We start from the raw sequence: 27,678 nt of genomic DNA, 5'->3' as shown, positions 1-27,678 counted from the left end.
GACTGTGGTGCCAAAACAAATTCTTCAATCATTGCTGTGTAGAAGCAGGACATTGGTAGCTGAATGAGAGAAGGTGTGTAGTTAATATGAGTCTCTGAAAGAAACTCTTTGATAAATATCAATGTTATTTAGAATCATATGAACTAAGGGGAGTTTGGTAAAACTTCCTATCTTATTCCAATACCCCCTTTTCTCATTTCTGACAGGTGATTATTCACCTAGCCACTGATTGCCAATTTCAGAGATAGTTATCTTAGAACCTTAGTTATACATAAGACAGTGTACATAATTGGTAAAAACTATAAATTATGAATATTTAGGAACTGATCTCATTTCACTGTCCTAAGTTGTGTGGGAATGGAGGAAAGGACCTGGAAGATCCACTCTTTCTTTAGGTCTAAATATCTCCACTGTGAGAGGGAACCAGGGTAAAGGGCTTTCATTTACACAGTGCAAAACTAGGTGGTGGTGCTGAAGACTGAGTTGGAACGCAGGTGTTTTTAAATAGATGCAGAATGGGAACTACAAATGTAGCTTTTCCAAACAGTAGAGATTTGAGTGAGTTTGCTGCCAGGTCCAATGTCGTCTAATTAATCCAAGGGACAGCTTGTCCTGGCAATCAAAATCAAATGGCATGCCATAATGGGAAGTGTTACTCAGTGGAGCCACAGCAGGATGAAAACATGTCAGAATTTTGCTTCCCCAGGGGCTTTTCATTTTTTTCAACTCTGTAATTTTTCACCTAGATCCCATAAAAACTAACAAACCAAACACTCAGTACTGACCTATCAGGTAAAAATCAAAATAAATATCAAAACAAATATATAAGTGGCCTCAGTGGAGAATTTTATCTTCTATGCTTTGATTTTTAAAAGCTTAAATTCAATGATCTCATTGATAATCCCAATTAATAATCTTCATTTCATCAAAATAGAACAAATAAATTACTATTTCATAGAGAAACAGTGACAGAAAACCATCCATATTTTCACTGGAATCCCATATATGCAGGCATTTGGAAATAGTTTTCACTCCTATATAATAAATCTATTTTGGGCCAGATCAATTAGGAACTATTTATATAGTTTAAGCATTAGCTCAGCAAAATTTATTAAGAGTTTGGTGTATTTTAACTTCCTGGGTTCTGTTCAATAGGCATCTTTTAAATGCCTGCCATGTACAGGCACAGTGTTCTGAGGACACAAAGATAAATTGACTTTGTCCTTGTTCAAGGGAAAGGTCTTACAGTGAGGGTCTGGATGAAGCACATTAAGTGCTAACATAGAGTTGTAAAGTAACTATGGAGTTCAGGGGGGGCCCATCCCCAAATAGAGGTTTGGGAGAGGATCACTAGAGAAAATGAGTTCTGAATAAAAGTTAGCCCAGGTAAACAATGGGAGGTAGTGCTTTCCAGGCTGAAAGACTATGACAAAAGAGGTGTCATAAGGCAGGTTTTAGTCTGGAAAAGAGAAGTCCATCTGTCTCATTGTATGAAAAAAGCATGGTGAATGAAGAAAACTACAAGTAAGTTTATGTTTGTAGAGGGTGAAATACCGACTATACGTTTAATAGTACATCACCCTTTATATGTAGATTTTATATGTGAATTTTATACGTGCATTTTATATGTGGACGATAGTTATATAAGAGTTGATCCAGGTGAGAAATGATGAGGTCAGCGGGCAAGGAAGGTTGCAAAACATTTAGGACAGGAAGTTAACAGGATTTAATTAATTAGATGAGTGTGCTGAGGTGGACAGAGAAGTTTAGACAACCTGTAGAAGTCTGGTTTGAGTGTTGAATTGTATTTTACTGTAATGTTTCTTTTTTTTAAATTTTTTTTAAAATTTTATTTATGATAGTCACACAGAGAGAGAGAGAGAGAGAGAGGCAGAGACACAGGCAGAGGGAGAAGCAGGCTCCATGCACCGGGAGCCTGATGTGGGATTCGATCCCGGGTCTCCAGGATTGCGCCCTGGGCCAAAGGCAGGCGCCAAACCGCTGCGCCACCCAGGGATCCCTCCTGTAATGTTTCAACCCAGTTACCAAAATGATAGATATCAGGATGCCAGAGTGGGTACATAAACACTTCCAAGTTGCCTATGCATAGGTATAAAGGAAGTGCCCCTCAGATTTTGTCCTAGAGTTTTGGGCCTGACCATGAGATTTATAAAAGGGATCACGTGCATGGTAGAAGTAGTTGCTGGAGAGATGTCTTTGGAGAGAGCTATTACTTCTCTTTGAGTCTATGCTCTTCTGCTTTCAGGATGCTGTTTTTCAGTCCCAGTAAGTAGGATTTCAGAGGGCCATTCAGAGAAATATGAAACAAGTTGGCTGCAGTTGCAGAAGCAGAAGAACAATGGCTGGCTCAAACATGAGGAAGTCAAGGTAGACTGTGTACCATGGTGTGGCTTCTAGCTGACAAAAGAGGACTATACAAGAGCTGATGCACTGAGGTGAGGGCCAACCAAGATGCACTGCCTCAAGATCAGAGGTACTCCCAGGATACCCAAGGAATGAATGAGTGGGTGCCAGATTTAGATCTAGAGTGCCTCAGGGAGAGTATAGTCAATAGGACCATCTACATGGCTGAAGAGGTCTTGCTTTTTTCTGACACCCACCACTGGGTGTCATGAAGCTGTGGAAGCATGATACACTTCCATCTAAAAGAGATCCATTAGTTGGGTCAAAGAAACATTAAGAGAGACAGCCCAACAGAAAATCATAGTCAAAGAAAATTCTTAAAGAAAAAGAGTTAGGTTTAAAAATTCCCCAAGCCCACCCAGGGACACTAGCTTAGACTATTTGCTGATCCGAGAGAACAGTTCCACCAAGCAAAAGTATCCTCACTCTTTTTGAACCAAGTAGGAGGTGCAACAGCTACTGGTACAGTGAGTAAGTGAGCAAGGAGAGGAGAAAGAGGGAAAACCAACCACAAACCACATTCCTCACTTCTCTAGTCTTCCAGTGGATTGGAGCTCAAAGGGAAGGTTAATTTGATGTTAAATCAAGTTGGACTTCTGATTAATATTAGAATAGAAATTCTAATTACTAAGTTGAGGTTCAACTGAAAGAGACTCTAGGATTGTCTTTGCCTTAAGTAAACACAAAAGTCATGGAAAATCTGCCCAGATTTTCACTGGATAATTTTAAGTGGACAGTAGGAACAAAATTAAATCAGTTTTGTTGTCCTACTAGTTGTTTGTTAGACAGCCTAGTTAACATTGTTATTTGTTGACATTGGGCTTATGTACAATAATAGATTTAATAGATAAAACAGTTCTTCCTATTGATATATTTATTGACATGAGGGTGGCAGTAGGACATCCAAGTGAATTTTTCCAACAGTTGCATGAATATAGACAGAAGGGAGAAGTCAGGGTTGTACTCAAGAAATACTTGTTTATTTCCCTTGAGCAATTTTTTCCCCTTTTAGCTCTTTATGAATGATGATTACTTCCAAACCAAGATATCTATAATTCTTCAATAACCTTTGTGGGTTTATCTGCTTTGATCAAACCTACAACAGGCTACCAAGATAAACCATCTGAACTATATTTTTGTGCCTCAAGTACAATGCCTACCAATCAATCATCAATCAAATCTGAATTTCTCAGCTCAACAGGCAATTTTCACCAATTGTTTCTCCATATTTACTAAAAATCATTTCTCATCACTTCCACATAGGACCACTTCTTCTGACCCCAACAGAACTCTTTATGCTTCATTTATACTGTTGCTGTTCATCATACTGGAACACTCTTTCAACCAAATTCTATTTTCAACACCAATTCAGATACTCTTAACATGGATTTCAGGCAAACCAGGGTGTTTGTAAGATCCCTACGATTACAGATAAATTTGTATGCCTTTCGTGGGAACAATGCAGCCATGATTTAAGACGGTTTTAATATAGAGTTAGTAACCCAGAAAATAGACAATTCATTTCACTATTCACTGTCCTTCCCAGCACTTGTGATTGCAGACCCTCTTCTCAGATGCGTCACTGTGCTTGCTGTTGCTGCAGTTGCTCCCATCAATTGCCCCACAGTCATCTGGAACTTAACTTTGGGTCCAGAGTAATTCTGACCATAGATGGGAAGTACTTCAGCTTCCTCAGCACTCACACTCAGCTATCATTTCTCAGACTAACCTGAGATGTGATTTGCCAGCATTTTCTGGTAGCCCTATCTGGTTGCTATTTACCTAATGTTTGGGGTCTCTCTTAAACATTATGTGCTCTATGTATATGCTGTATGTATGTATATGCTCTATGATGGAAAGTTACCTCATTCCTTGGCATCACTGGAGTTGGCCTCCTGTGCCATGTCTATCTCCATGGAACTCCTGATTTTTCACTACTAGGTCCTGTCTTCCTTTCTACAAATATTGCTACTTCATCTTGGGCTCCAATGACAATAATGTTGATGCCAATAAGAACAATGATAGCAAGCATGCAGGCTTACTTATGCTAGGCAATATAGTTAATGTTTTATATGAATTGCTTCATTTCTTCCTGACAATCCCCTTTCCTGATAGACATTTTTAGAAGGACATTCCACTTATGGTAGCTACCCTTTTTAGAGCAACCACCACATGCCACACATTTTGCTAGACTGTACATATGTGTAATTCCCCACAAACATAAGGAATGGGCATTTTTATCTGCAGTTTTTAGAAGAGGAAACTGAGGACAACGGGCCTCAATGACTAAGTTCTCATGGATAGCAAATTGCAGTTAAGGCCTAGGGTCTGTGCTCCCAATGCCAGAATTAAAGAGGCTGGTCTATTCCTCAGATCCCTATCTCACGGTCCCATCAGAACCTATAGTCCTGATAGACAAGTCTAGCTGGCTCTGGTTTTTGCCTCATCGGATTGTTTCTGGATATGATATTCAGGTGCCGAGTGTGTCCTACAGTACTTGCTTATAGATTACTGGGGTTCTTCAGGTCCTTTGCTCGTTCATTGAATCATTTATTGGTTCATTCACTTGTTTGGCATCTACTTATTGGGTGTTCATTCTATACTGAGTCTTATGTAAGAATTAGAGAAAGGAGATGGGAAAAGCGCAGCTTGGAAATAGACCTGCAAATAGATATGATGGTCTAACAACTATAATGAAGGTGAGGAATCAAAGTTTATGGATCAAGGGAAGCACATAGAAGCTGGTGTTTGAGTTGAGACATATGGGCCTTTCAGTCAGAGGTAAGAGAATCTGGTAGGGGCATATGGCAAGTTCAGGGAGTCCTAGTAGGTTCAGCAAGTGCTGGAGTTGGGACAGGAGATGAGAGGGATGGCATAGGAGATCAGGAACTGGATCACTGAAGAGCCTGCAGATCCTGCTGATGAGCATAGGTTTTATCCCAGACATAGGATAGCTTCAAAGGAAACCTGCCATTCCTCTACTATGTAGAATTTATATTAGTAGATAGTAGAAACCCCATGTTACTTGTGTAACGGAGTCCCGGTATACTGCTTGCTGGGCGGGAATTTATAATTTCCTAATACATTTGTTTAGCAAATGCCTGGAGACATGACACTATAACACACTCTACCAGATTTAAAATGTTCTTTAATTCTTCCCCTTGGTAGTCAGCCTGAAACATTGAAGGATGGTTAACTTGAAACACTTGTCTGAAAGGCTTCCTGATTCTAAATGATGTGTGAAGTTATCAGGGATTAGTGCACACACAACCACCTCTGAGCTCGGAAAGTTTACCTCCTGTGACAAATTTGATCTTCACCCCATAAATTCAATCTGCTGACTTGCACTTTTACATGATTTCTGATTAGAATTTGAAAATCCTTTAGAAAGTGATAGTTACTAAAAGAAAGGACCTTGGTAAGTTTTAGGACCACATGCCTTATTTCATGTTTCTTGATAAAACCCTGATGCCTGCAAAGTTTTGTCAAATTATATACTCCTTGAAAGAAGCACCTATATTCTCTCACTTTCGCAGGTTTTAGCCTGTCTCAGAATTCCCTCTGTGCAATCTTTCAACAGACTAAGACACCGCTCCTGGTCCTCCGAACCCTATCCCATCTCTGCAGGTACCTGTATCCTGCCTGGAGTGGCATAAGGCATCGTGATTCAGAAGACAAAATGATGAGCACAACAGTGATAAAAGTTTTTAATCTATGACCCACATCTCCTTTCAACCCCCAACTGTGGAGCCTGAGAATGGGGAATTTGCTTTTCGGAGTAAAAGATCATAAAATGCTTTCTTGCTTTCAGTGTGGTCCCTCATCTTGGAGTTCATTATTTCTTTAAACATCCCTAACTGTGGCTTGGTAATTTTACCTTCTTATGCAACCTAAGTATAAGCAAAAAAGGTGCTTGGGGTGCTCTGAGTGTTTGATCCTAAGCTTTCATGTGGCCTCCTGCCTCTCCCTGCACTGGCAGGAGATGAAAGGAAACCAGCTGTTTTCTTGTTAAAGATCAAGGTGATCAGGATGGCGATTCAGGACCTAACCATGATCGCTGCGGGGAGAGCAGAGACTGGGCGATGTTTTTACACTAGGCACAGTATGTCAGATTTATGTAGCTGTCAGAAAGAGTATTTCATTTCATGCCTATTTGTGATTTCTTTGTTGTTGTTGTTGTTGCTACCAGATTTAAATTCCTGGCATCACACTCAGTAAACTGAACGAGGCTATTATTAGTAGTCTCTCCCAATAGTAAGAGAATAGCTAATATCTAAGATTCTTACTGTGTTTTTGTGTTGTTCTTCATACTTTTATTTTTATCCTTACAATAATGCTATGAGATACAAGGTGTTATGCCCATTTTACAGAAGAGAAAATTGAGATGCAAGTATTTATGTAACTTGTGTAGATTATATTGCTCGTAAGTGTTTGTGGAGCTGCGATTTAAACCCAAGGAACCATGCCAGGACCACAGTGAGATCAGAGAGGTTCCCAGGGGCACAAAATTTAAGGAAGTACTGCCTCACAGTCTCCTGTTCAAACCTGAGAGTGAGTCCCTCCTTAAATCCTATGCCCAGGATAGTCTTTGCTGCTTGCCATACCCTAGATCCAGCCTTGCTTTGGAGCCTGGGTGGTGCCAAGCCTCATACATACTGTCCCTCTGGTTCTCTGAGTAGTGTTAAACCTCATACATACTGTCTCTCTGGTTCATACAGACTGTTGATCAGAGTCTCTGATGGATCAGAGTCAGCTGTCAATGGGGAAGTAGATGAACAACCCTTGTGAGACTTTGTAGGTGCCAAAGAGACCAACAAAGATGATGCCTAAAGTAGGATTTCTCCCTTGCTCTTGGCTAGGCATTCTTCTCTTGCACTATGTCCCTCCCATTCTTCTCTTTTATGGCTTTGTCTCATCTCAACCATCTCCAATACAGAAGGCAATAAAGATACTCTTCATTTGAGAGGCAAATTTCTGCATCCTATAGAGAAAACATTAGAGCAGCGTCATAGAGTCGGGTGTGTACTCAGTTAAGCATTATTTCACTTTGTCAAGTCCAGACACACGATGAATGTATGTTGATGTCAAAGATAATCCAAGGATGCATATCTATGAAGAATCTTGGGATCTTAGAACAGGATCTGATCAAGACAAGTCGAATTGCATCAGAGAAAAGGAAATTGTAGGGGACAGTCCGAGATTGCAGGGTAATCATGAAAAACTCACCTTCACCAAATACCCTGTATTCTTGAAAACCTTTAGTATACTTGGTAAGTTTTGAATAGACTAGAATTTTCTGGTTTGCTGACAAATGGTGAAATAATTATTATATCATTAGGACAACGTGGCCCTACTCAGTCCTGTACCACTTGATATTTAAGAAACAACTGGGATTGTGGGCTGCTAAGGTTGGAACCATCTCTGGTAACCTTCAGTGATGCGCTAACCCACTCCCTGAGTCAATGGGGCATAGAATAAGCACCTACAAACACTTATGAACGTATGTGGAAGAGAACCAGCAGCAACTGAGACATAGTTGAGATGAAGGAAGGTGAGTGGTATGATCTGGTAACTTCTTTGAACTTCTCAACATCACACTAGAAAATTCCTGGTAGTTTTTCCAGACAAAATTTTACCAGTGAAATCCTAGCAGATCGGATGATGGTGGTTTCTCCTCTTTTATAGATATCATGCCAACAAAGCCGTGTGGGAAGACCACATTAAATGAACAAGTCAAACAGCACTGTGGCTAGGAAAGAACTGGGCCATGAATGAGTACCACTTGCCTCTTTGATTAGGTTCATAAATCTGGGTCCAAGGCGCCATGGCTTGTGTCGATGACACTGTAAGGAGCTGACAGTCAACTGCGAAGCCCGGTGGGAGGCAATGGCCACCATGTACACAGCATCATACATCAGAGCTGCTTCAGTCTGCGGAGGAAAACACACATCACATCTTCAATTCCATCTTTGTTTCCCTTCCATTACCTGCATAATCATTCTGCCTGTTTCCTTATCTCCTATTTGTCTGATCTCAACAGCTATTTATTCGCCAGCTGAATAGTCTTCACTCTCTGATAGCTATTTTTCTCTAAAATAATACTTCATACTCCACAGTACATTGGAATGATAGCTCTGCTTTGTTTTGAGGTTTTTCTTTAAAGATCTTATTTATTTATTCATGAGAGCCACACATATATATATAGAGAGAGGTAGAGACACAGGCAGAGGGAGAAGTAGGCTCCACACAGGGAGCCCAACGTGGGACTCGATCCCGGGTCTCTAGGTCAGGTCCTGGGCTGAAGGCGATGCTAAACCGCTGAGCCACCCGAGCTACCCTGTTTTGAGTTCTTAAAACAAACAAAACAAAACAAAACAAAAAACCAAAACAAAACCAACCCTCATCTTAGCCACAAAAATAATTGATTCAGGGAACAAATATTTTTGGAGCATCTTCTATGTTAAGCACAGTGTTAAGATCAGCTATGTTGAGTTAGAAGCTACTAAACCTCAACATTTCAGTATCAGATTTTATTTCTCAGAATATATATCTATTAAAATATTTACTTATTTCTATTTGGCAGAAAGAAACAGCTTCAAGCAAAACTTATAGGTAATTTCCAAATAGGGATATTTGTGTCGGTCACTTCTATTTGCTGGAGTCAGGAAGGTTTAAGTTGTGGAATCAAATCCAATAGCAGGTTGTGGAAGACCTTTTGAAAAACACACTCATGTAAGTTGCTTGGAATATCCTACTCTTGTCAGCATTTGCTTTTTGATAGACAGTTTAAGTAGTTCTTGCTTTTGGGGGGTGCCATCTCACTCTTCCCTTCCTTATGAAATCTCTCTCATTTGCAAAATTTCACACAAAACTGTTAGTATTTTATAAAAATATGGTCCTGTTGTTTTCTTTAAGGATAAAATTGTATAGTCCTTTCACATTTTAGTTGAGGGTTTTCATCAGAACTTCATCTGAAATTCTCAACAAGCTCCCCAAATCAATAGAACAGATAGATAGAACTACTTATGTAGAAAAAATGACTCCTAGAAAAAATAACCCCTAGACCCCTATATGTGTAGGGTCCTATGTATAGCAAATAACTAGTAGAGTTAAATCTAGAATCTAGGTCATAGATCAAAGTTTATCATGTTTTTTTTTTTTTCCCCAGAAATCTGTTGATGAGCTCAACATTTACTGTGCACTTATTGAGAGCATGTCTTAATGGAAGTGGAAAGAGAGGGTTACTATATCTCACACTTTATCCATCTACAAGTCCAAAGAATATCCCCCCTTTAAATGTTTCCCGTGAAATCTCTATCATTGCATTTTCCATTTGCATTTCCATTTCCATATTGCACTTACAGTGACATTGGTTTCCCAGTAAGAATGTGGGTTTTGTGAATGAAGAAATGTTTGACTTTAGTGTCTTTAGTATGTAAGACAGTTACTGGCACACAAATGTTGTTTAAAGTTGTTTAATAAATGCTTGCTGAAGGAATTAATGTTATTTCATGACTTAAAATAAAATACAAAAAAAAATACATTTTTATGAGAACTGTATAATCCCAAGGTTTTAAGATGTACTTGTAAAATAAGTTGTTTTACTTATATCATTGACATATAGAAGTTAGATCAGTAGTGGTGGTGGTAGTGATTGTTAAAGCTTAAAAATGTTTTGATTATTTCAGTTCAAAACTGGTGTAATCAATTTCTTTTTTTTTTTTTAAATGTTATTTATTTATGATAGTCACACAGAGAGAGAGAGAGAGAGGGGCAGAGACACAGGCAGAGGGAGAAGCAGGCTCCATGCACCGGGAGCCCGATGTGGGATTCGATCCCGGGTCTCCAGGATCGCGCCCTAGGCCAAAGGCAGGCGCTAAACCGCTGCGCCACCCAGGGATCCCCTAATCAATTTCATAGATAAGAAAATTGAGGCTCAGAAAAATTAGTCCAAGGCTACTCTGCTAATCAGCTGCATGGCCAGAGTGTGAACCCATGACAGTCTGATTCTAGCACCCATGTTCTTCACCACTCTGCTATCCTAATTTGGTATAATTGAAGGAGAGTAATCAATTGGCAGAATGAGACTTTTTGAAATTCAATTAATAATAGCTGACTTTTATCAAGTACTTATTGTATGTTAGGTGCTGCTCTAAATGCTTTGCAAACACTGAATCTTCACCATAACCTTTACTCTTTTATGGGTAAGGTTTTGACCAGGTTAAATGGCATCCCCAAAGTAGTAGTGGGCAAACCAAGATTCAAACCCAGGAATTTGGAGCTAGGGTTTATGTTCTCAACCACGAAGTTGAGCTGCCTCTAAAACAAATATTTAATGCTGATTTAATAATTACAATAATAGATCAATTATGGTGAATGTTCACGGACAACTTACTACACACAAGGCACTGTAAGCATCCTACACGTGCTGTCACCTTAAATTATTGAAACGATGCCTTTGAAATAGGTATTGTCACCATTTTACCAACAGGGAAATGGAGACTTAGAGGTAACTTCAGGAAGTAACTTTGATAACTTGCCTAACTTACTAGGCAAGTGAGAATTTCAACTTAGGATGTAAACTTAGATTTTGGAACTCACACCCTTAACCACTATGCTCTTGGGACCTGGACCATTTTAGCAGTGAAGTATATTTTTTTTGCAAATTTGTATGTGTATTCACTAATTGACTAACTGAAAGAGTTGGTAGAGGAGTGTGAGGAGTGAAGTTTTGATCTAACTCTTCCATAAGCTGGGCTAAGGAAGGATTTTGACTTTCTTTGTCAAGGCTGCCTCCACACTGGGTTGGGTAATAACACAGCTCAAAACCATGGGCCTGATCAGTGCTTTTCAAATTCAAAGAAGAAAACCATTTATTCTAAAACCACACTTCCCTTTGATGTGCAACGTTTTCTTAGATGGAGGAGACATGTGTCTACCTATTTTATAACACTAATAAACCACCCCTGAATTTTCTTCCCTTTTCAGTTCTGTGCTGGAGGCCAGCTTACCGAGTAGCAACTCTCGAGTTATTTTAGATAAATGTAAAAGAAATTGGCCTGTGTTTCAGATTTTATTTTTCCGAATGTGTTTATTTTCACATTTTATTTATATCGAAAGCCTGAATGAGACCACATTACTCAGTGCCCCTAAGAAAATCTCTTTACCACAACATGGATCATGAAACAAGCATACAAAAAGCAGTCTCACACTGTGTTTTGGTTATCACAACAGTGTGCAATAAAGATTCAACTCAGCAGGACCGAGGTGCCCACGCTCTACACATATTTCCAAGAAAGGACTGGCTTTTGACTGGGTTCTGGGAGATAATGTCCCAAACCAGGGAATATCCTGCCTGACCATTGTGTTTTTGTATATTTGGGGTCTTGGGAAGTTTTAGGCAGTTTAGCAGTGTGATTTATGGTGAATGCCTATTTTTGTTCATCTGGAGCCCTGGGCCATGCTGTATCTATCAGTTTGCGCTCTGGAATGGCTGGAGACTGAGCAAGTAGGATCAGCTATGAGGATGCTCGATGCCTATGTGACTGACTCCCAGTAAAAACCCTGCACATCAAGGCCTGGAGGAGCTTCCCTGGTTGGCAACACTCTGTACATGTTGCCTTATGTCATTGCTGTAGAGAATGAAGCACTTGTCAAAGCAACTTTCCTGGGAGAGGACCACTAGTAGTCCCCATATAGTTTCTCCTAGACTTTGCCCTTTGCAACTTTTCCTTTGCTGATTTTAATCTGTATCCCTTTGCTGTAATAAACTGTTATCTCTGAGTTTAACAGCCCTTCCGATTTCTGTGAGTTCTTCTGCCAAATGAAACCTGAATGTGGTCTTGGGGATCCCAACAAAATCCAGGGAGATGCTACTCTTTGGAAATGAGGGGTAACAACAGGATATGGCTTTCTAGATTCCTTGCATTTTGCTGTCTTCCTTGTATGTCATTATTGGAAAAAGAAAACTGCAGGAGATGGGAGTGCTGAAGGAAGACTTAGTCTTTGTGAAACAAATGGGCAAAAAGTATAGATTTCCCATCTTCTCTGCAAATTCAGAAATATTCACTGGCCTGACATGGATGGACAAGGCAGTTTTCTATAAGAGAAGTTCTCCCAAATGACACCCTTCTCCCTCATTTCCTAAATTTATTCTCTCACTGATTCCTCTATTAAATCCAAATATCTCACCCACAGCATAGAGCTAGCAGGAATTTGTCTCTTAGTATGAATGAGCTAGTTTCCCTTGCGGGGGCGGATGCTACTGAACAGCCAAAGTGGTGGGAGAGGCAGTGCACATCCTGAACATTCAGGATGCTGAGAAGAGTGACCCGCAAGTGAACTGGGGTTTGGAAATGGCCTGGGGAAGATAGCAAAGATATAATCATATACTCACAATCTAGAAATTCAGTAATTAGGGCAGAAGTCCAGCAGATCCAGTGAGACCTGGTGCAGAGGTTGGCATATTCTAATTTCAATAAACATTTTCCAGCTTTTGGGAGAGACATGAGAAATTGGGAAAAGAGGACCATATGTGGACTTTGGAAAACACACCTGGGTGATTCCTATGGTCGGTCACACAAGGTCACACAGGTCCCAGGTAAGGGGCTATCTTGGGCTACCTGTGCAGGCCAAGAAACATCTCCTGTAAACAAGTAAGGATTTGGTCTCTGCATTTCAGAATGTCTTTTGTTCCTATATTAACTACAAACTGGCATAATAGCAGGTACATCAAGTAAATCCAATTCTATGTCCTGGAGGTTATATATATATTATCTAATTTAATCTATAGAGTAACACTGTAAAATATTATTACACAGATTGACAGGTAAGCAAGCAGACTCAGAGATGCTACATAACCTAGTCAGGTCATTTAGTTATTCAGGGGACATAGCCAGTACTTAATCTAGGCTTTCCTCATCTGGAAAGATCTTGGTTTTTCCATTGAATTTCATAGCCCATTGTCTTTTGTCGCTGGAGCAGCAGCAGACACTTAGGTGACACTCAAAGGTACCTCCCTCCTGGATCATGATTACAGGAAATGCTCACATGTAACATAAGGCTACTGACCTAACTTTATATTGTGAATGCTTTTGAAGAACTGGGAAGGCCAAAGACAGATCAACGTTCTTGTTTCTATGATTACTATGCACTATTGACTCATGCACAGTTTTGGTTCACAATCAGAGAGGACTCTACCTGAAAATGGGCCACTCCATTATCTAGGCCTATTCATAAGCCAATAGACTGAATCAGCCCAAGTGCTAAGAAAAATTTAAGCGCCATAAAAAGGAATGAAATAGATTTTGTAAAATTACTCCAAACTTCTATTGAGTTAATCAACACTTCAGTTGAGAAGAAAACACTTTCTTTTTTTAATCTCAAGATGTTTTAAATAACAAGTTTCACTATTTTTGAACTCTATTGACTCAGTAACAGGTTTCTTAATTAACACAATTTTAACCTTATTTTCAAAGTCAATATTTTTTTCTTTAATTACATCTATGGCTTTAACAGTCTGGAGTCAAAATTTTTCATTGCACATGATTTTCAGATTTGGATGTGTTTTGTCATATATAATAATATTCTTTGAAGATATTTTTGGTGTATGATATTCTAAGAAATTTTTCAGTTTAAAAATATTAAAGAGAAAATCAGACAAGTAGGTGGGAAGTAAAAACACATGGATATTTTTAAACATATTTTTAAAAATTTCTATATTATATATTCCTACAGGCATCTGTATATGAATGCAGCACATACAAAAATAAAACTATAAAGGCAATAGGGAAATTTGCCTTGGAGAGTAGTGGTATAATGCGTATGATTTCAGCGAATGCAACTCTCTTCTAGTAATGGCATTACTTAAATATAGATAGTAGTCTAGGCTAATTTTTAAAATATTATTATTACTTTAGAATAATCACTATCTTCACTACACATGCCTAGTTCTTACTTGTAGGAACTCTTTTTGGGCTTTTACAGATTTATTTAAGGGGTATTTGAGTATTTTTTCATTTAACATGTTGGTCTTAGCAGAAGCCCAATTTTTATTTATTTAGCATTAGCTCCCTTATTAAATACATATTTATTGAAGGCCTGCTTTGTGCCAGACCTTTTATATTTCTGGGCATAAAGGAGATCACAAAAAGACAAAGCCTCTCTGTCCTCATGGAGTTTGTATTCTTGTAGAGGAAGGCACTGAACAAACGAATCGAAATATAGTGTGTGAAGTTGTAGGGCTACACAGCGAAAGAAAACAGGCCATGGGAGAAAGAATAACAGGCCTCTCTGGTGAAATGGATTTGACAGGGGAAGAAGGTTTTAGGCAGTGAGAGTCACAAATGCTACAGATGCAAGAAAGAATGAACCATGAGATCTGAGGAATATAGACCCAGTGGAACTGAAACCATAGGGCTTTTTTTTATCAGGAAGGTGGGGAAGAAAATGGTTTGAGTACAGAGGCAACATGAGAACAAAGATTTGTTAGATCTGGGCCCTGGCTTGGGGACATGAGTTTCTGCTCTCTCAACTCAGATTAGCCCATTGGGCTTCAAACCTGTAAATCTACTCTTTAAACTCACTTGTGACTCAGTTTCCACATCCCCAAATGGGCCTCCATTACTAGAAGCCAAAATGGAGTCTACTATTATACTTCTTGGGATTAATTTCAAAACTGTATCTAAATATTTTTTTTTCTTTTTATTGTAGCTATATGAGATGATGCATGCTAATTAAACTTATTGCAATAATCATTTCACAATATATGTAAGTCAATCCATTATGCTGTATACCTTACACTTATACGATGAAGTATATCACTTCTATTTCAGTGAAACTAGAGGAAAACCGATCTGTATGACTATGGGATCCAACTTCTAGTGGGTGCTGTGTTCTACCACTTTTTTAGGCTAGTATAGACATGACTGATATATCTACTCTCCCCAACTTTTGGTGCCCAGGGAACCCTTCTCTTCCTTTCTAATAAATCCCCTTTCTCCTTTTTTTATAGTTTCTAATAATAACAGGAGCAATAACAGAGCCTAGAAATCCCTTTCTTAAGTGAGATGACAGTAGTAAACTTTAGGCAAAACAGGACCTCTTCCATCCACAGGGACTTGGCTCCACCATGCTTCCTGCCCATGGAACTGCCATTTGCCTAGGCCACCGGCAGCAGTCCTAGCGGAGTAGCTGCATCCCCTGCCTGGCCTGAGTTGGTGTGACTTGCATGGTTCTATCCTCCTTGTTCAACGATTTTCCTTATCTCAGTCAATATGTACAAACTGTCCTGTATAATTGAACGCAACAGATGCTTTTTTTTTTTTTTTTTGGTAAATTAAGCCATACTTGTGATGAATATTTAATGTTTGGCCTGAATCCACAAGCTGTGATAACATAGCTCCAAACTGTAACTTTTTTAGAGGAATACACTGAGTGTAGGTAACAATTATTGGAGATCTCAGCCTGTGGATAGAAATCTCATTGGGAGGCAAGGTGCGAGGGCAGGGGATTTGAGACATTTGAACTCACTGGAATTATAAATCCAAGAGGAAGAAGAGAAAAGCTGTTGTATTAGCATACCTCTCTGTCTCCCTCTGTCTCTAACTCTTTTTCTCTCTAGCCTGCCCTCTTCCCTCTCAGAAGGTCTAGTACTTCTCTGGATAGTCTCTACTTGTTCCTATTCAAAGCAATGTTTCAAATCACCGAAGGCTCATTTGTATTAAAATGCTTTCTATCATTATCTCTCCGATCACTGTATATTTTAAGAGTTATTTCAGGTTTGAAAAACAATCAGGGAGCTTGAACAAGGAATCATCCAGAACCACTTCATTTATTAATTCGTTTTCCTTGGTATTCATTTGTTTCTCATGAAAAAAAAAATGGTAGAAAAGGAAAAGAAATCCCAAGTTCATTTCTCTGCAAGATGATACCTTTCGGTTATCGGTAAATTGCATCTTAAAAGCAAGAGTGCTTCTCCCGATGATGGGAACAGAGAATGAAATACTCTGCCAATTTCAAATGCTATTACCTGCCCGCATTCCTAGTATCTTTCCCTATAGATGACATGATTCCTACATAGAAAGCTTTTTAAAAAATGTCCTGCTATTTTCTTCATCACGTAGGGAGCTTCATTAGAGAAATAAAGCTAAGGTAGGTGCATTTGACAACGAAAGACAAATGATATTAGCGAGAAGCTCTCTGATGAGGCAGTTTGCAATTTATCTGTTCAGCAGAGTACCTCTCCTTGTCGGGAGGTGGGCCTGGCATCTGCTTCAAGAGCAACATATGGCTGGTGTGAATCACTGTCAGTGTCTGCAGAGGTGTTCCTGTACACATCCAGGCAGGAAGAATGTGAACACACCAACTGTATGCAAATCTGGTGTCTTTCCACGTGTGCCACCGTTTGCTGAGATGTGGCAAGAAAGGAGCGCCGCATGGCATGAGCACTGGGTGTTATTCTACATGTTGGCAAATTGAACACCAATAAAAAATAAATTTATTAATAAAAAAGAAAAAAAAGGAGGGCTGCAAACTTGTTCTGCATCACTTTTGTAGGCAGCTTGCTCTTCCTTCCCTCCCCCCTTCCCAAGGCCTCATTTCCAAGGGTAAAACTCACTCTACTCACCCTCACTTTGGCTTCTGCTTTGGCTCCATTTGGCTGGCAATGGTGGCTACTCATTTAACTCTTTTTTTTTTTTTAAATCAAAGGGACGGACGTACAGTCCAGAGAGCTGAAAATAGCAATTTTCGATAGTTGCCGTGCATAGACTTTCAAAATACCTAAAAATTTTACTCCTTCTCTCATTCAAGTCAAGGCACAAGTTATAATACTTTTACTTCCACTAGAGGAGGCATAGGTGATTCTTTACCTAACCCCTAAGGAAGCAAACTTCATCTCAAATGATTTTTATTTTAAGACTACTTACTGTCATCATGCCATCCAAGAGGCCAGTCTCAGGCCTGGGGGGTGCCTGCAATCTCTCCATGGACCACTTCTCAATGATGGAGGACACATGAGGGTTGTCAATATTAAGCAGCCGAAATCCAGTCATATTTACCCCACTGTACCTATAGAGTTCCAGATCTAAAGCAAATAAGTCCTGCGCAGTATTAAAAATGATAAAAGTAGAAAGAGTTAACATTTTCAATGTCATTTATGCAAAACAGAATAATGACTGCTGAAACAACAGGTAGATTAAAATTAAAATAGCTGCCATCCTCACTGCTTCATCAAGGAATGTTTCCCATTGTTCTTCACTTGCACGCTGCCTGAGAAACTCTAGGCAGTGAGCAGTTTACATTTTCCACTATTTTTTACAATGCTATTAGAATTTGGATAAACCAGGAAGAGGAATATGCCCTTGGGCACAGGGTACAATATTCTGAGAAGTTAAAGTTCTGTTTCTAGAACATAGGGTTTGGGGAGTTGGAAGGGATCTCTGTGTCCATTTGGTCCAATGCTTTTATTTTACAGATGAGGACACTGAAACTGAGTGGTGATGTGACTAGTCCCAGGATGACCCATCACTTCCTGTTGCCTTAGATCTGGTAAAGGAGATGAAATTTGGAATTTTCTTATGCATTTGATAGGAAGATCACTTCCAGCAGGAAAAAATACCATTCTCTGGTTCATTGATCCATGCCCCATATAATGAGGGCATGAAGAATGCTCACTGGATGCAAACTCTGAGTGTTCTCCTTGGAGAACGAACCAAAGAGTAGGGTTGTGTGAACATGGGTATCATAGCACTGGAACTAATTCCCTTTCAGACAATGTTTCAGGAAGAAAAGTTTGACCCACTTAAGTTTTCTCTTACAGATGAGGCTGAGTATAAACCAGATGTTTATGTTGATCCATATTTATTTTTTAAGATTTTATTTATTTATTTATTTATCCATTCATTTATTTATGTATCTATTTATTTATTTATGAAAGAGAGAGCCCAAGCAATAGGGAGGAGCAAAGGGAGAAGCAGACTCCCCACTGAGTAAGGAGCCTGACGTGGGGCTTGATCCCAGGACCCTGAGATCATGACCTGAGCTGAAGACAAACGGAGCCCAAGGCAGATGCTTAACCGTCTGAGCTATGCAGGTGCCCCTGTTGATTCATATTTAAAACAATACAAAAATTTCAGCTTGCTTCTTGTGAAGAAAGGTTTAACTCTATCATATGTCATTAAAGATATCTTGCATTTGGAATAAACCAAACATTCAAAATAACACTTAACAAGGAAAGAAAAAGAGAAAAACTTGCATAAAAATTTCCTAACAGTGCAACTGCTTTATGGAAGTGCAATGCAAGATGATCAGTGATGACCGTGGTTCCTAAGGAGAGGCAGCTTCAGAAGCACCTCATGATCTGTATTTGCAGAAGAGGCACACGGATTTGTTCTTCTGAATAATTCTTCTTTATGCAGCTACCCTTTCCCAAGATAATGTTGAATTAGACCGTAGAGTTTTAAGAGGGCAGTTCTGTCCTCCTGGCTCAGTATCAGAAAAAGAGTAGTGCCTTCTAAAGTGTTATTCTCCCCGCCCCTTGTACTACATAACTTTCTTCTGTAAGTTTTACCAATACTCATGGGAAAGAATGGTTAAGAATATAAAAAGCAAAGCATGGCAAATGCAGATAAAACAAAAGGAAAATGCTTAAGGAAGCAAATTTAAAGAATAAGACCCCAGAAAGAAAGATTTCCTTTAGCGCGCTCAATGAATGGAGGGAAAGTTACTCAAACTACAAGACGTCAGACAGAAAATTCTAGAATGCATATGGAATCCCTCACAAACTCCACAGCAAGCAACGTGATGTGCTAAAATGAATACATTACACAAAGTTAGGTTGGCCTATAAATTGAGGATCCTATGCAATATAGAATATGGAAAGTCCAGGGTCTGATTTGTAATATCTGCTTGTGAGCAAAGGATGAAAAAAGCAAGACCGTGAGGGCAAATTGGTCCTGAAGGGTCTCCGTAAATCCCATAGGATCAAAAAAGCTAAGAGACATTTTAGTGTGCCTTCTAATGTATCTAGAAAATGTAGATGATTCTTTATGACTAGTTTGCTCTTTGACAGTTTCTATTTAATGGAACTATCATTTTAATCCCTTTCCAGATGCACAGGCATTGATGCTAATTTAAAAAAAAAAGAAAGAACCTGCTGTTCAGCATTTCTGGATTTAAAGGATTCTTAGGAAAGTAAGACAAATCTCCATGACAATACCCTGCTTCTGACACTGGTGGGGCTGACTTTTGAAATAACTGGAGATGTTTTCCTACAGCAAGGAATACATTTCCACTGGAAGTGCTTACCAGGGTTGTGAAAAAGTAGTGATAGTACTCAGTCATCATGCCCATGAAAAGAATCTGCAAAAGAGAAATAAGGGGAAAGAATCAGAAACAGAATTATAATAAGAAATAGATCATTAGCAGGGCAATTGCAATAGTTTGAGGATATAGAGCAGGAAGGGGCTTTGGGAATCTACATATTCAGCAGATCAGAGACCTCAGACAGATCAGTGACTGATGGGGAGCTGATGTGGGCAGCTGAGGACCCAGGCCATTAGCCTCCATCCAATGTTTTCTCATCAGACTATGTTCAATCTTCATTGAAATGGTAAGTATAATTTAAATTAAAAAAATTTAAAGGTAGTGTATGCACAACAAATTTAGTATTTGGAACTGTTCTTAATAACAGTGTTTTGCTCTCCTCATTGCCTAGGTGTCCGAGTAACCCCATGCTTAGAAAGATATTTTATTGATCTCCTTAGCTTTAATACTTCTCGTACTGCCTCAGAGTAGAACTCATTAAATGTTGAATTGCAATACTGGTATGTAGATATATTTAAATGAGGGTTTATACATATGCATATCTCTGAAGCCTTTCTCTCTGCTGCTTTCCTATCTTATCCCACAGTATGTATGAATAGGGGAAAAGAGGATTTGTTTATAGATTGAAGGATGGGGACTGTTCTTGTACAAATGTCTCACTGTCTCTTAATTCTGATCCTGTTACCTACATGGGGATCTTGACAGTTCCAGACATCCTGTGTGCATTGTTTTTACCAGGTAGGGAAGGGGGAAAAGAGGTGAACAGAAAAGGCAAGGGTTCTAGGTAAAGGCAGTTGATTAAAATGTGATCTTCCTTTTAGATTCCTGGAAATGGTGTCCATTGAGAAGAAACCAGTGCAAGTGATTTGGATACCCTTCTAAATCAAGGGTATCACCTTCCTTGGGTGGGGGGAGGTCAGCAAAGGACCACTGGGTGCCATTTTTTGGCCTTTGTATAGAAATGAATGGAGAAGACTCAGAACTCAAATTTCCAAGGCAATTTTTTCCCACAGTTCTGATAAATTCTGAATGCAAATGAGAATCCCCTCTGAAAGTTTTAGAATCAGATATTCTTAGACTCCATCACAGAGACAGCCCAAGCTGGAATTCCCCAGAGCAGAGCCTTGGTTTCTGTATTTCACAGCAGTGGTTGAGAAGCACAGCCCTGTGGAAAACATGTCCATTCACACCAGAGAACAGGCTTTCATAACTTCAACTGAAGAGATGGATTGAAACGATCTTAGGGAAGGCAATGTGTGTTATCAGAGGTCAGAAAGGGCCTAAAATATCTAAACTCAAATGATTTTACATGAGAAGGGATAAAGAATGAAGAGGGTATTCCCTGACAGCACAAAACACACCAATCGATGCTTCTTTTGCCCTCTCTGTTAATTTTCCCAGAGGAAAATTTAACGAAATCGTAATGCCATGAAGGTAAGACAAATGACAGGAAACTCTCTCTCTGAATCATGAGCCCACTGCGTGTAAGTCACTCCCGGGGTGATAACAAGACCAGATGCACAAAAGAATTTTAAAAAGGGTAGAATTGCTTTAAGGCCATCAATAACATTTAAAGCCATGCATGGTGAGGTCTTATTAGCTGGTCTCTTATATCATTGGAGCATAAAGAGCTAACCTGCCGGGGTCAGTCAGGAATCCAATTTTTCACTTTCGTCATTAGATAGCATAATTGCAGCCAAGACTACCTCTTCAAAGAGGCCTGGGCAAGTTTTATGTAAAGATATGGAGCTGGACACTGAGATTTAAAATGTCATTTCTGAAACTGAAAAATAAACAAAAAGGCACCCGAGGTTTTTAGCTTTTCACTTGGGTTGACTTTCCTTTTAAAATTGTATTATGGAGACATTTAAGACATTTTAAGCACTCATTCAACTAATCCTTTTTATTATTTTTTAATTCTTGGAGGCAAATATTCATTTGATACACCTCTTATTTAATGTTAGAAAAAAGTTATGAAGATGCAGTTAATATTCAGCCAACAGGTCTACTTTTATTGCAGAAAGAACCCTTGGGTCCTCCCTTCCGGGATGCCTTTTACTTGGCACACTGGAAAAATCTCCATTTTTGACTTTCCTACCTAGTGCCTGGGTTAATGCCTCCTGGTTTCTTCCCTTGAACATCTTAGAAATGGGAATTAAGAAATATAGTCATAAAAAAAAAGAAATATAGTCATGAGTGAAGGCTCTGCTTCCGCTTTTGTGGACTCTCTAGGACACAGGTGAATGAGAAGCTTCTGGGAAAGAAGAAGGCCAGTAGCACCGAAGGTGGTGCTTTTTAAACAATTGTCCATGTGAGAGTCTGTGGGACTGGTCGGGACCAGCAGCTCTGTCGTCTAATAGTAGTATACTTCATAAATAGAAGTATTGTATTCACATGACGATTTTCTCTCTGCACGTTGGTATTTCAACTAAAAGTCATTAAGGGATTAGGAAAATGTCACATCAAGATAAATGTCAGTTTTTTCAAATAAAAAAGTATAATCATGATATGGGGAGTTTTCTAATCTTTGCAAAAACTGACTTTTTCCTTGGAAACGTTACCTTCTTTGAATTTTGATAGTGTACTTGTCTGCTAGACTAGCCGAGTGGTGCTGACCTAGGCCGTGTATACTGTACCAAGGCAGTATTGCTAGAAACTAGTTCCGGTTATCTTTAAATCATTTCTAACAGCACAGAACACACCACATCACAAACGCTAATGTGTAATAAATGTGGCTGTCTATACTATTCATATTGATGGCGTATTATCTTTCATTGCTTCCACTAATATGTTCTTTTAATAGTGGTTGTTTCCTAACAGAATTATTCTTATTAAATAACCTTGACATCACATCATTGACTTAGATTGATGGTAAAATATCCAGCCCTTTCAATAACATTATATATCTATGGAAGGGATAATACTGAGTATCTACTACTTGTCTTGTTGTTAGAAGGCCGATAGTTTAGACATCATGGGTGCCGTTGCCAATTTTCCATCTGGAAGGGCAAATTGCAGGACTGCATTTCTCGCCTTCTTGTGATTGGGTGGGGCCGTGTGCTGGTTTTGGTCACCCTGACATGGGTCACCCTCCAGAGATTTCACCCTGATAGGTGCCTAACATGGTTATGAGGGCCATAAAAGCTGTTTTTCTTCTGAATAAATGCAATTTTCTGTTTTGTGAGTACTGTAAGGCATGCAAGTGCTCTTTTTTGTGACTATGTTTTGAGTGCTAGGGAGTTTAGGGTGAAAATTGTGAGTTCTTCTTTAGCAGTAGATAGGAACACAAGGTATATATATTCTGTGTGTGCCAATGACATTCATCTTTGTTTTCCTTATCTAATTTCCCCCTTCATTCCAACTCCTCTCCCTTTAAAAACAAAGTATATATCATTTTGTTTCAAATGTATTTTCTAGGCTGATTTAACTTCTTATGTAATAAATATATAGCACATAATAAGTAATCGTGGTTGGGACAAGCTGAAAGATTTTTTTTTCTCATAAAGAGGAATGAACTATTCAGATCTGATGCAGATGGTTTGGGTTAGAGTGAAAAAAAAAGGCCCTCAACAAAATATTATTCATAGTTAATCATACTCTATGTCCCTGCAGAATCAATTATAAGAACTCAAAAAAGACTGTGATGGTTAATTTTTTTTTGTGTCAACTTGGCCAGGCCAATGCGTGCCCAGATTAAACATTATTTCTGGGTGTGTCTGTGAGGGTGTTTCCAGATCAGAAAAACTTTTGAGTTGGTGACTCAGACCCAGCAAAGCAGATGACCCTCTCAGTGTGGTGACACCATCCAATCCATTCAGACCCCAAATGAAGCAGAAGGGCAGAGGAAGGAGTAACGCATCCTTTTTCTTCCTGCCTGACTACCTGAGCTGGAACTTTGCTTTTCCCCTGCCCTTGGACTAAGATTTTCACCACTGGCTCTTCTGGTTTGCAGGTCTCCAGACTTAAACAGGAATTATACCACACTTTCCTGAGTCTCCAGTTTTTGGAGGGCAGATTGTGAGCCTTCTCAGTGTCTATAGTCATGTGAAAAAATTCCTCATATTAAATCTTTTCACATCTATCTCCTATTGGTTCTGTTTCTCTGGAGAACCCTAACACAGAGAACAGTACTAAAAAACTCAAAGTCTTGATACTTTGCCTATGATATTATATGCAATCTATAAAACATAACCCTAAACCAGCAAGAGGAAGGGTGGTTGATACCTATTTGAAGGGTTTCTCTGGATTATATTATGATGGAAGTGCCACATGACTATTCTGTTGTTTCAGTGACTTGAAAATAATTACAAATTTCTTCCTTTTGTAGTTAAAATGAATCATCAGAAGGTAGAATTAAATTCATGGACAGTTGATTCTCAAAAGGACAGTTCTGATGGTCCCACTGTTATCATTATACCTTGAAACATAGTTATTGCTCATTAATAATGATGAGCCCCAACTCAGCCCATGTGCTCTCTGGAGCTTTTATAAAGAACGCTCATGACCTTCCTCATAACAGCATTGACTTTCCTTGGTGCAGTCTTATTCTTGGCAAAGATTATCCCTTGGATTTAGATGGGTTATCACATACAACCTGAGCAACACAAAGATCATATTTTTAGTTTGCCTTGAGACCCCTCATTCAAGTCCAGTTGAAGATGAGTAAGATAATTTGGGGGTTCTAAATTCTACAGTTGGTGACACAGTTGGCCTACAAGATACCTGGAAAGTCTCTGGGTTAAAGTCTTCCAACAACATGTCCTGGTATCTCAAGAAGCCTACATCATATTTTAACTTGATCATTTTTCAGAAGGTGATGCAATGTTATGGAGGTAGTAACAAAGAAATTCTCTACAAATCTTCAACGAAGGGTGAGCCATATGTCACAAATAATTGACATGCACTGCCATCATAGTAGCAGAAACTTAAAATAGAACCTGGAGTGCTCCTGAGCAATTCTGAGGTATCCTTGTAATATTTATAAAGGTTTTTATTACTGCGTCTTTTCATTGAAAAATAGGTGTCTTAGAAGTTTATATTGACTAACCTAAAGTGTATTGCTCCATTTATAACCTTCTCAATATCAAGATAAATTCTCAACCATCAGACATGGTTTTTAGTCAATAATTTCAAGTGAACAACTTCCAAATGTATGACATGCAATGTGGCTAAAATAATGGTTTTACTTTAAGGTAGAAATACATTATTTCAGCACAAGGATAATCTTCAGGAAATCAGTTGAATGATATCAAGTTTCAGAGCAGTGATTTTTAAGAAGAAGGTTTGAGTGCTAGGGTACAGGTCTTTCTCACCTGCTGACTGTGGTACTGTAGGCTCCATCTACACTATCCTTTGAGAAGGATACTTCTATGGCAACACACTTTTTCATGCTGACTGTCAGTAGTACAAGCGAGGTATAAATTGGCCTTGAGATCATTTTTTATTGTTGTATAAACAAAAAAAGCTCATGCCAAATTAAATGATCATAGCCGATATCTATAAAACAGTGGAACACATAGAAAATAGCATTGGGTCCCCACTAATGTACAGAACTCCTTATGGAGTAGCTGAAGAATGGTCCCATAAAAATGTCCATATTGTAATTTCTAGAATCTATTAAAATGTTACTTTACATGTGAAAAAAGAACTTTGCAGATGTGATTAAATTAAGGATTTTAATTTGGGGGGATTGCTCTGTGTGTGTGGAGGATTATCTTAGTTTATTCACGTGGGCCCAATATAATCACAAGAATCCTTATAAGATGGAAGCAGAGGGTCAGAAGGCAGAGAAGGTGATGTGAAAATAGGAGCAGGGGGAGGGGGACGCAACTGATGTGGGGCCACAAGTCAAGGAATAAGGACAGCCGTTAGCAGCTAGAAAAGGAATTGGATTCTTCTCTAAGCCCTTCAAAAGGAAAGCAACCCTGGCAAACCTTGACTTCAGACTTGGGATAACTATAAGCAAATAAATTTGTATTGTTTTAAGCTACCACATTAGTGAAAATTTGTTACAGCAGCAGTAGGAAACCAATGCACTTCATTTGCTCATCTTTCTGTGATCATGGTGCCTCAGACTTCAGAACGTTGGTATATTAAGAGCAAGCACATGTGTCAAGGGGGAAAATGTTTGAAGCTGAAAACTTTCTAAATTTTTCTGTCTCCCTCCATTCACATACATATGCTAACTATGTGCCTGTGCAGGGATATAAGCCACCCACAAAGAAAATCTAGGGCTTTTCCTTCCACTGGGAGATGGTGCTATGCCATTGACAAACCCAGGCTACTTTCCTCCTGCCTCCAAGAGAAATTAGAGAAAAGCAAAGAATGTTCCACAAAGTGTTAGTGAATGAAATGGTCATACTATTTGGGAGTATCTTTCAGTCTTAATTTCTTTTAAGCTTTTCCTCTAGAAGTATGGTCAGGAGGAGAAGGGAAGCTGATGCTAATAGATATCAATAAATGGACTGAAAGCCAATGAGGTTTAGTTTCGCTTCAGGAGATAATCCTACTAGAAGAGCCAGATGGCACCACTCAGGTGCACAACAGAAGAGATTATGATATTCCAGGGATGTGGACTGCTGACAACAGAGCAGGAGAAAAGATTTCCCCTGGCAGAATGAAAGAGACAACCTGATCAAAAGGAGGGAGTGAAGATTTTGGAGGATTACATGAACCTAAAGAATAAACTCTCTGCAACATCCAGGGAACACTGGTGGAGAAATGATGTGTAAAAAAGAACACAATGGAAGAAAAGTTTGAACAGCAAAATACAGAACAAGTCTAGACAAAGTACTAAACAAATTTGGAAAGTTAACAGAAAATAAATATGTTGAATACATTGTAGCCTTTTTGTAATAAGCTACTTTCATGATGGTGGTCATAAAAACTACACCTCCAATTACCCTAAACATAACTTTTTGAAGGAGAGATGGGCATGAAGCCATTAAATAGTGGTCTTGCTGGTTCATGAGTATCTGTAGATTAGTGAAGTCATCGTGAGTCTGGGTCCTGTTCGTCAGCTTTTTCGGCTTTTTGGTTTTTCAATTTATTTAATAACTATTCAATTTAGTAACTATTCATATGAGTTTTTCTTAATGTATTAGCATCTCCAAAGAACTTTTAAAAAACACTGTTGTCTGTACCCTATCTCTAAGTATTCTGATTTATTTGGTCTGGGATTTATTTTAGGCATTGGTATCTGTTTAAAGCTCTCCAGGTAATACCCTACCCACATACAGGCAGACCTGATAATCACTGATAATTACCTCTTTATATTAATAAGATTTATATTTTTAAGCTACAGCAATAATGGTCATAGTGACTGTTTTATAAGTGCTACAACATGCCCACTGCTGTAATAGGTTTTGGTTTTGGTTTAGGTTCTTTTTTTTCATACTATTGGGGAGAAGGTGTTTTCTTCAATCTATAGATTTAAAAGACAGAGCATAGCTATAGCAGTTGAACCTAGGTTTGATTTCAATCCTGGGCTCTCTGTGCTATATTAACTTATTAATTGATAATAGGATATATATGTGGCAGGAAAGTCAATAATTTGCACAAAGTTCTTCTGGACTTTGAGAACCCAATAAAATAAAAGCATATGGTTGTTTGGTGAGACCAGAGTTAGAACCACAGAAATTGGAGCTTTATCATAAAGAATGGATCCATCAAACCAAGAAAACTTGATAAGCTGTCCATAAATTTTCGAAAGAGATTTCTGTCCACACAGCTAGCCCTAGCTGTACAAGGTTGTGCCTTGGATGGTGTCACAGGTTCCATGAGGACCCTCACTCACTCTTCTTCCTTGTGTCAGGATGTCAGACCTACATTGCTATTTTATTACAATATTTCTTTAGATATTAGAATTAACTGATCCTAATTTTAAATCCCTTTGGTGATGTTTGGGAAGATCTTTTTTTTTTTTAAAGA

General features: G+C 38.8%; 1 protein-coding gene across 1 annotated transcript in view; it reads right to left on the bottom strand.

Moving 5' to 3' along the window:
• The window catches only part of GRIK1 (glutamate ionotropic receptor kainate type subunit 1), a 360,508-nt gene that overhangs the window by 83,774 nt on the left and 249,056 nt on the right, over positions 1-27,678 (bottom strand). Inside the window, exons 5-7 of the mRNA XM_041734902.1 lie at positions 19,732-19,785; positions 17,352-17,525; positions 8,211-8,354 (exon numbers count right to left, since the gene is read on the bottom strand). Coding sequence (XP_041590836.1) covers positions 8,211-8,354; positions 17,352-17,525; positions 19,732-19,785 — 372 coding nt within the window. The remainder of the gene's footprint in view (positions 1-8,210; positions 8,355-17,351; positions 17,526-19,731; positions 19,786-27,678) is intronic.

The sequence above is a fragment of the Vulpes lagopus genome, chromosome 20, assembly GCF_018345385.1.
Source record: "Vulpes lagopus strain Blue_001 chromosome 20, ASM1834538v1, whole genome shotgun sequence".
NCBI classification, from domain to species: domain Eukaryota; kingdom Metazoa; phylum Chordata; class Mammalia; order Carnivora; family Canidae; genus Vulpes; species Vulpes lagopus.
Note: the sequence above shows the minus strand (reverse complement) of the source record. Positions and strands in the feature narration are given on the sequence as shown.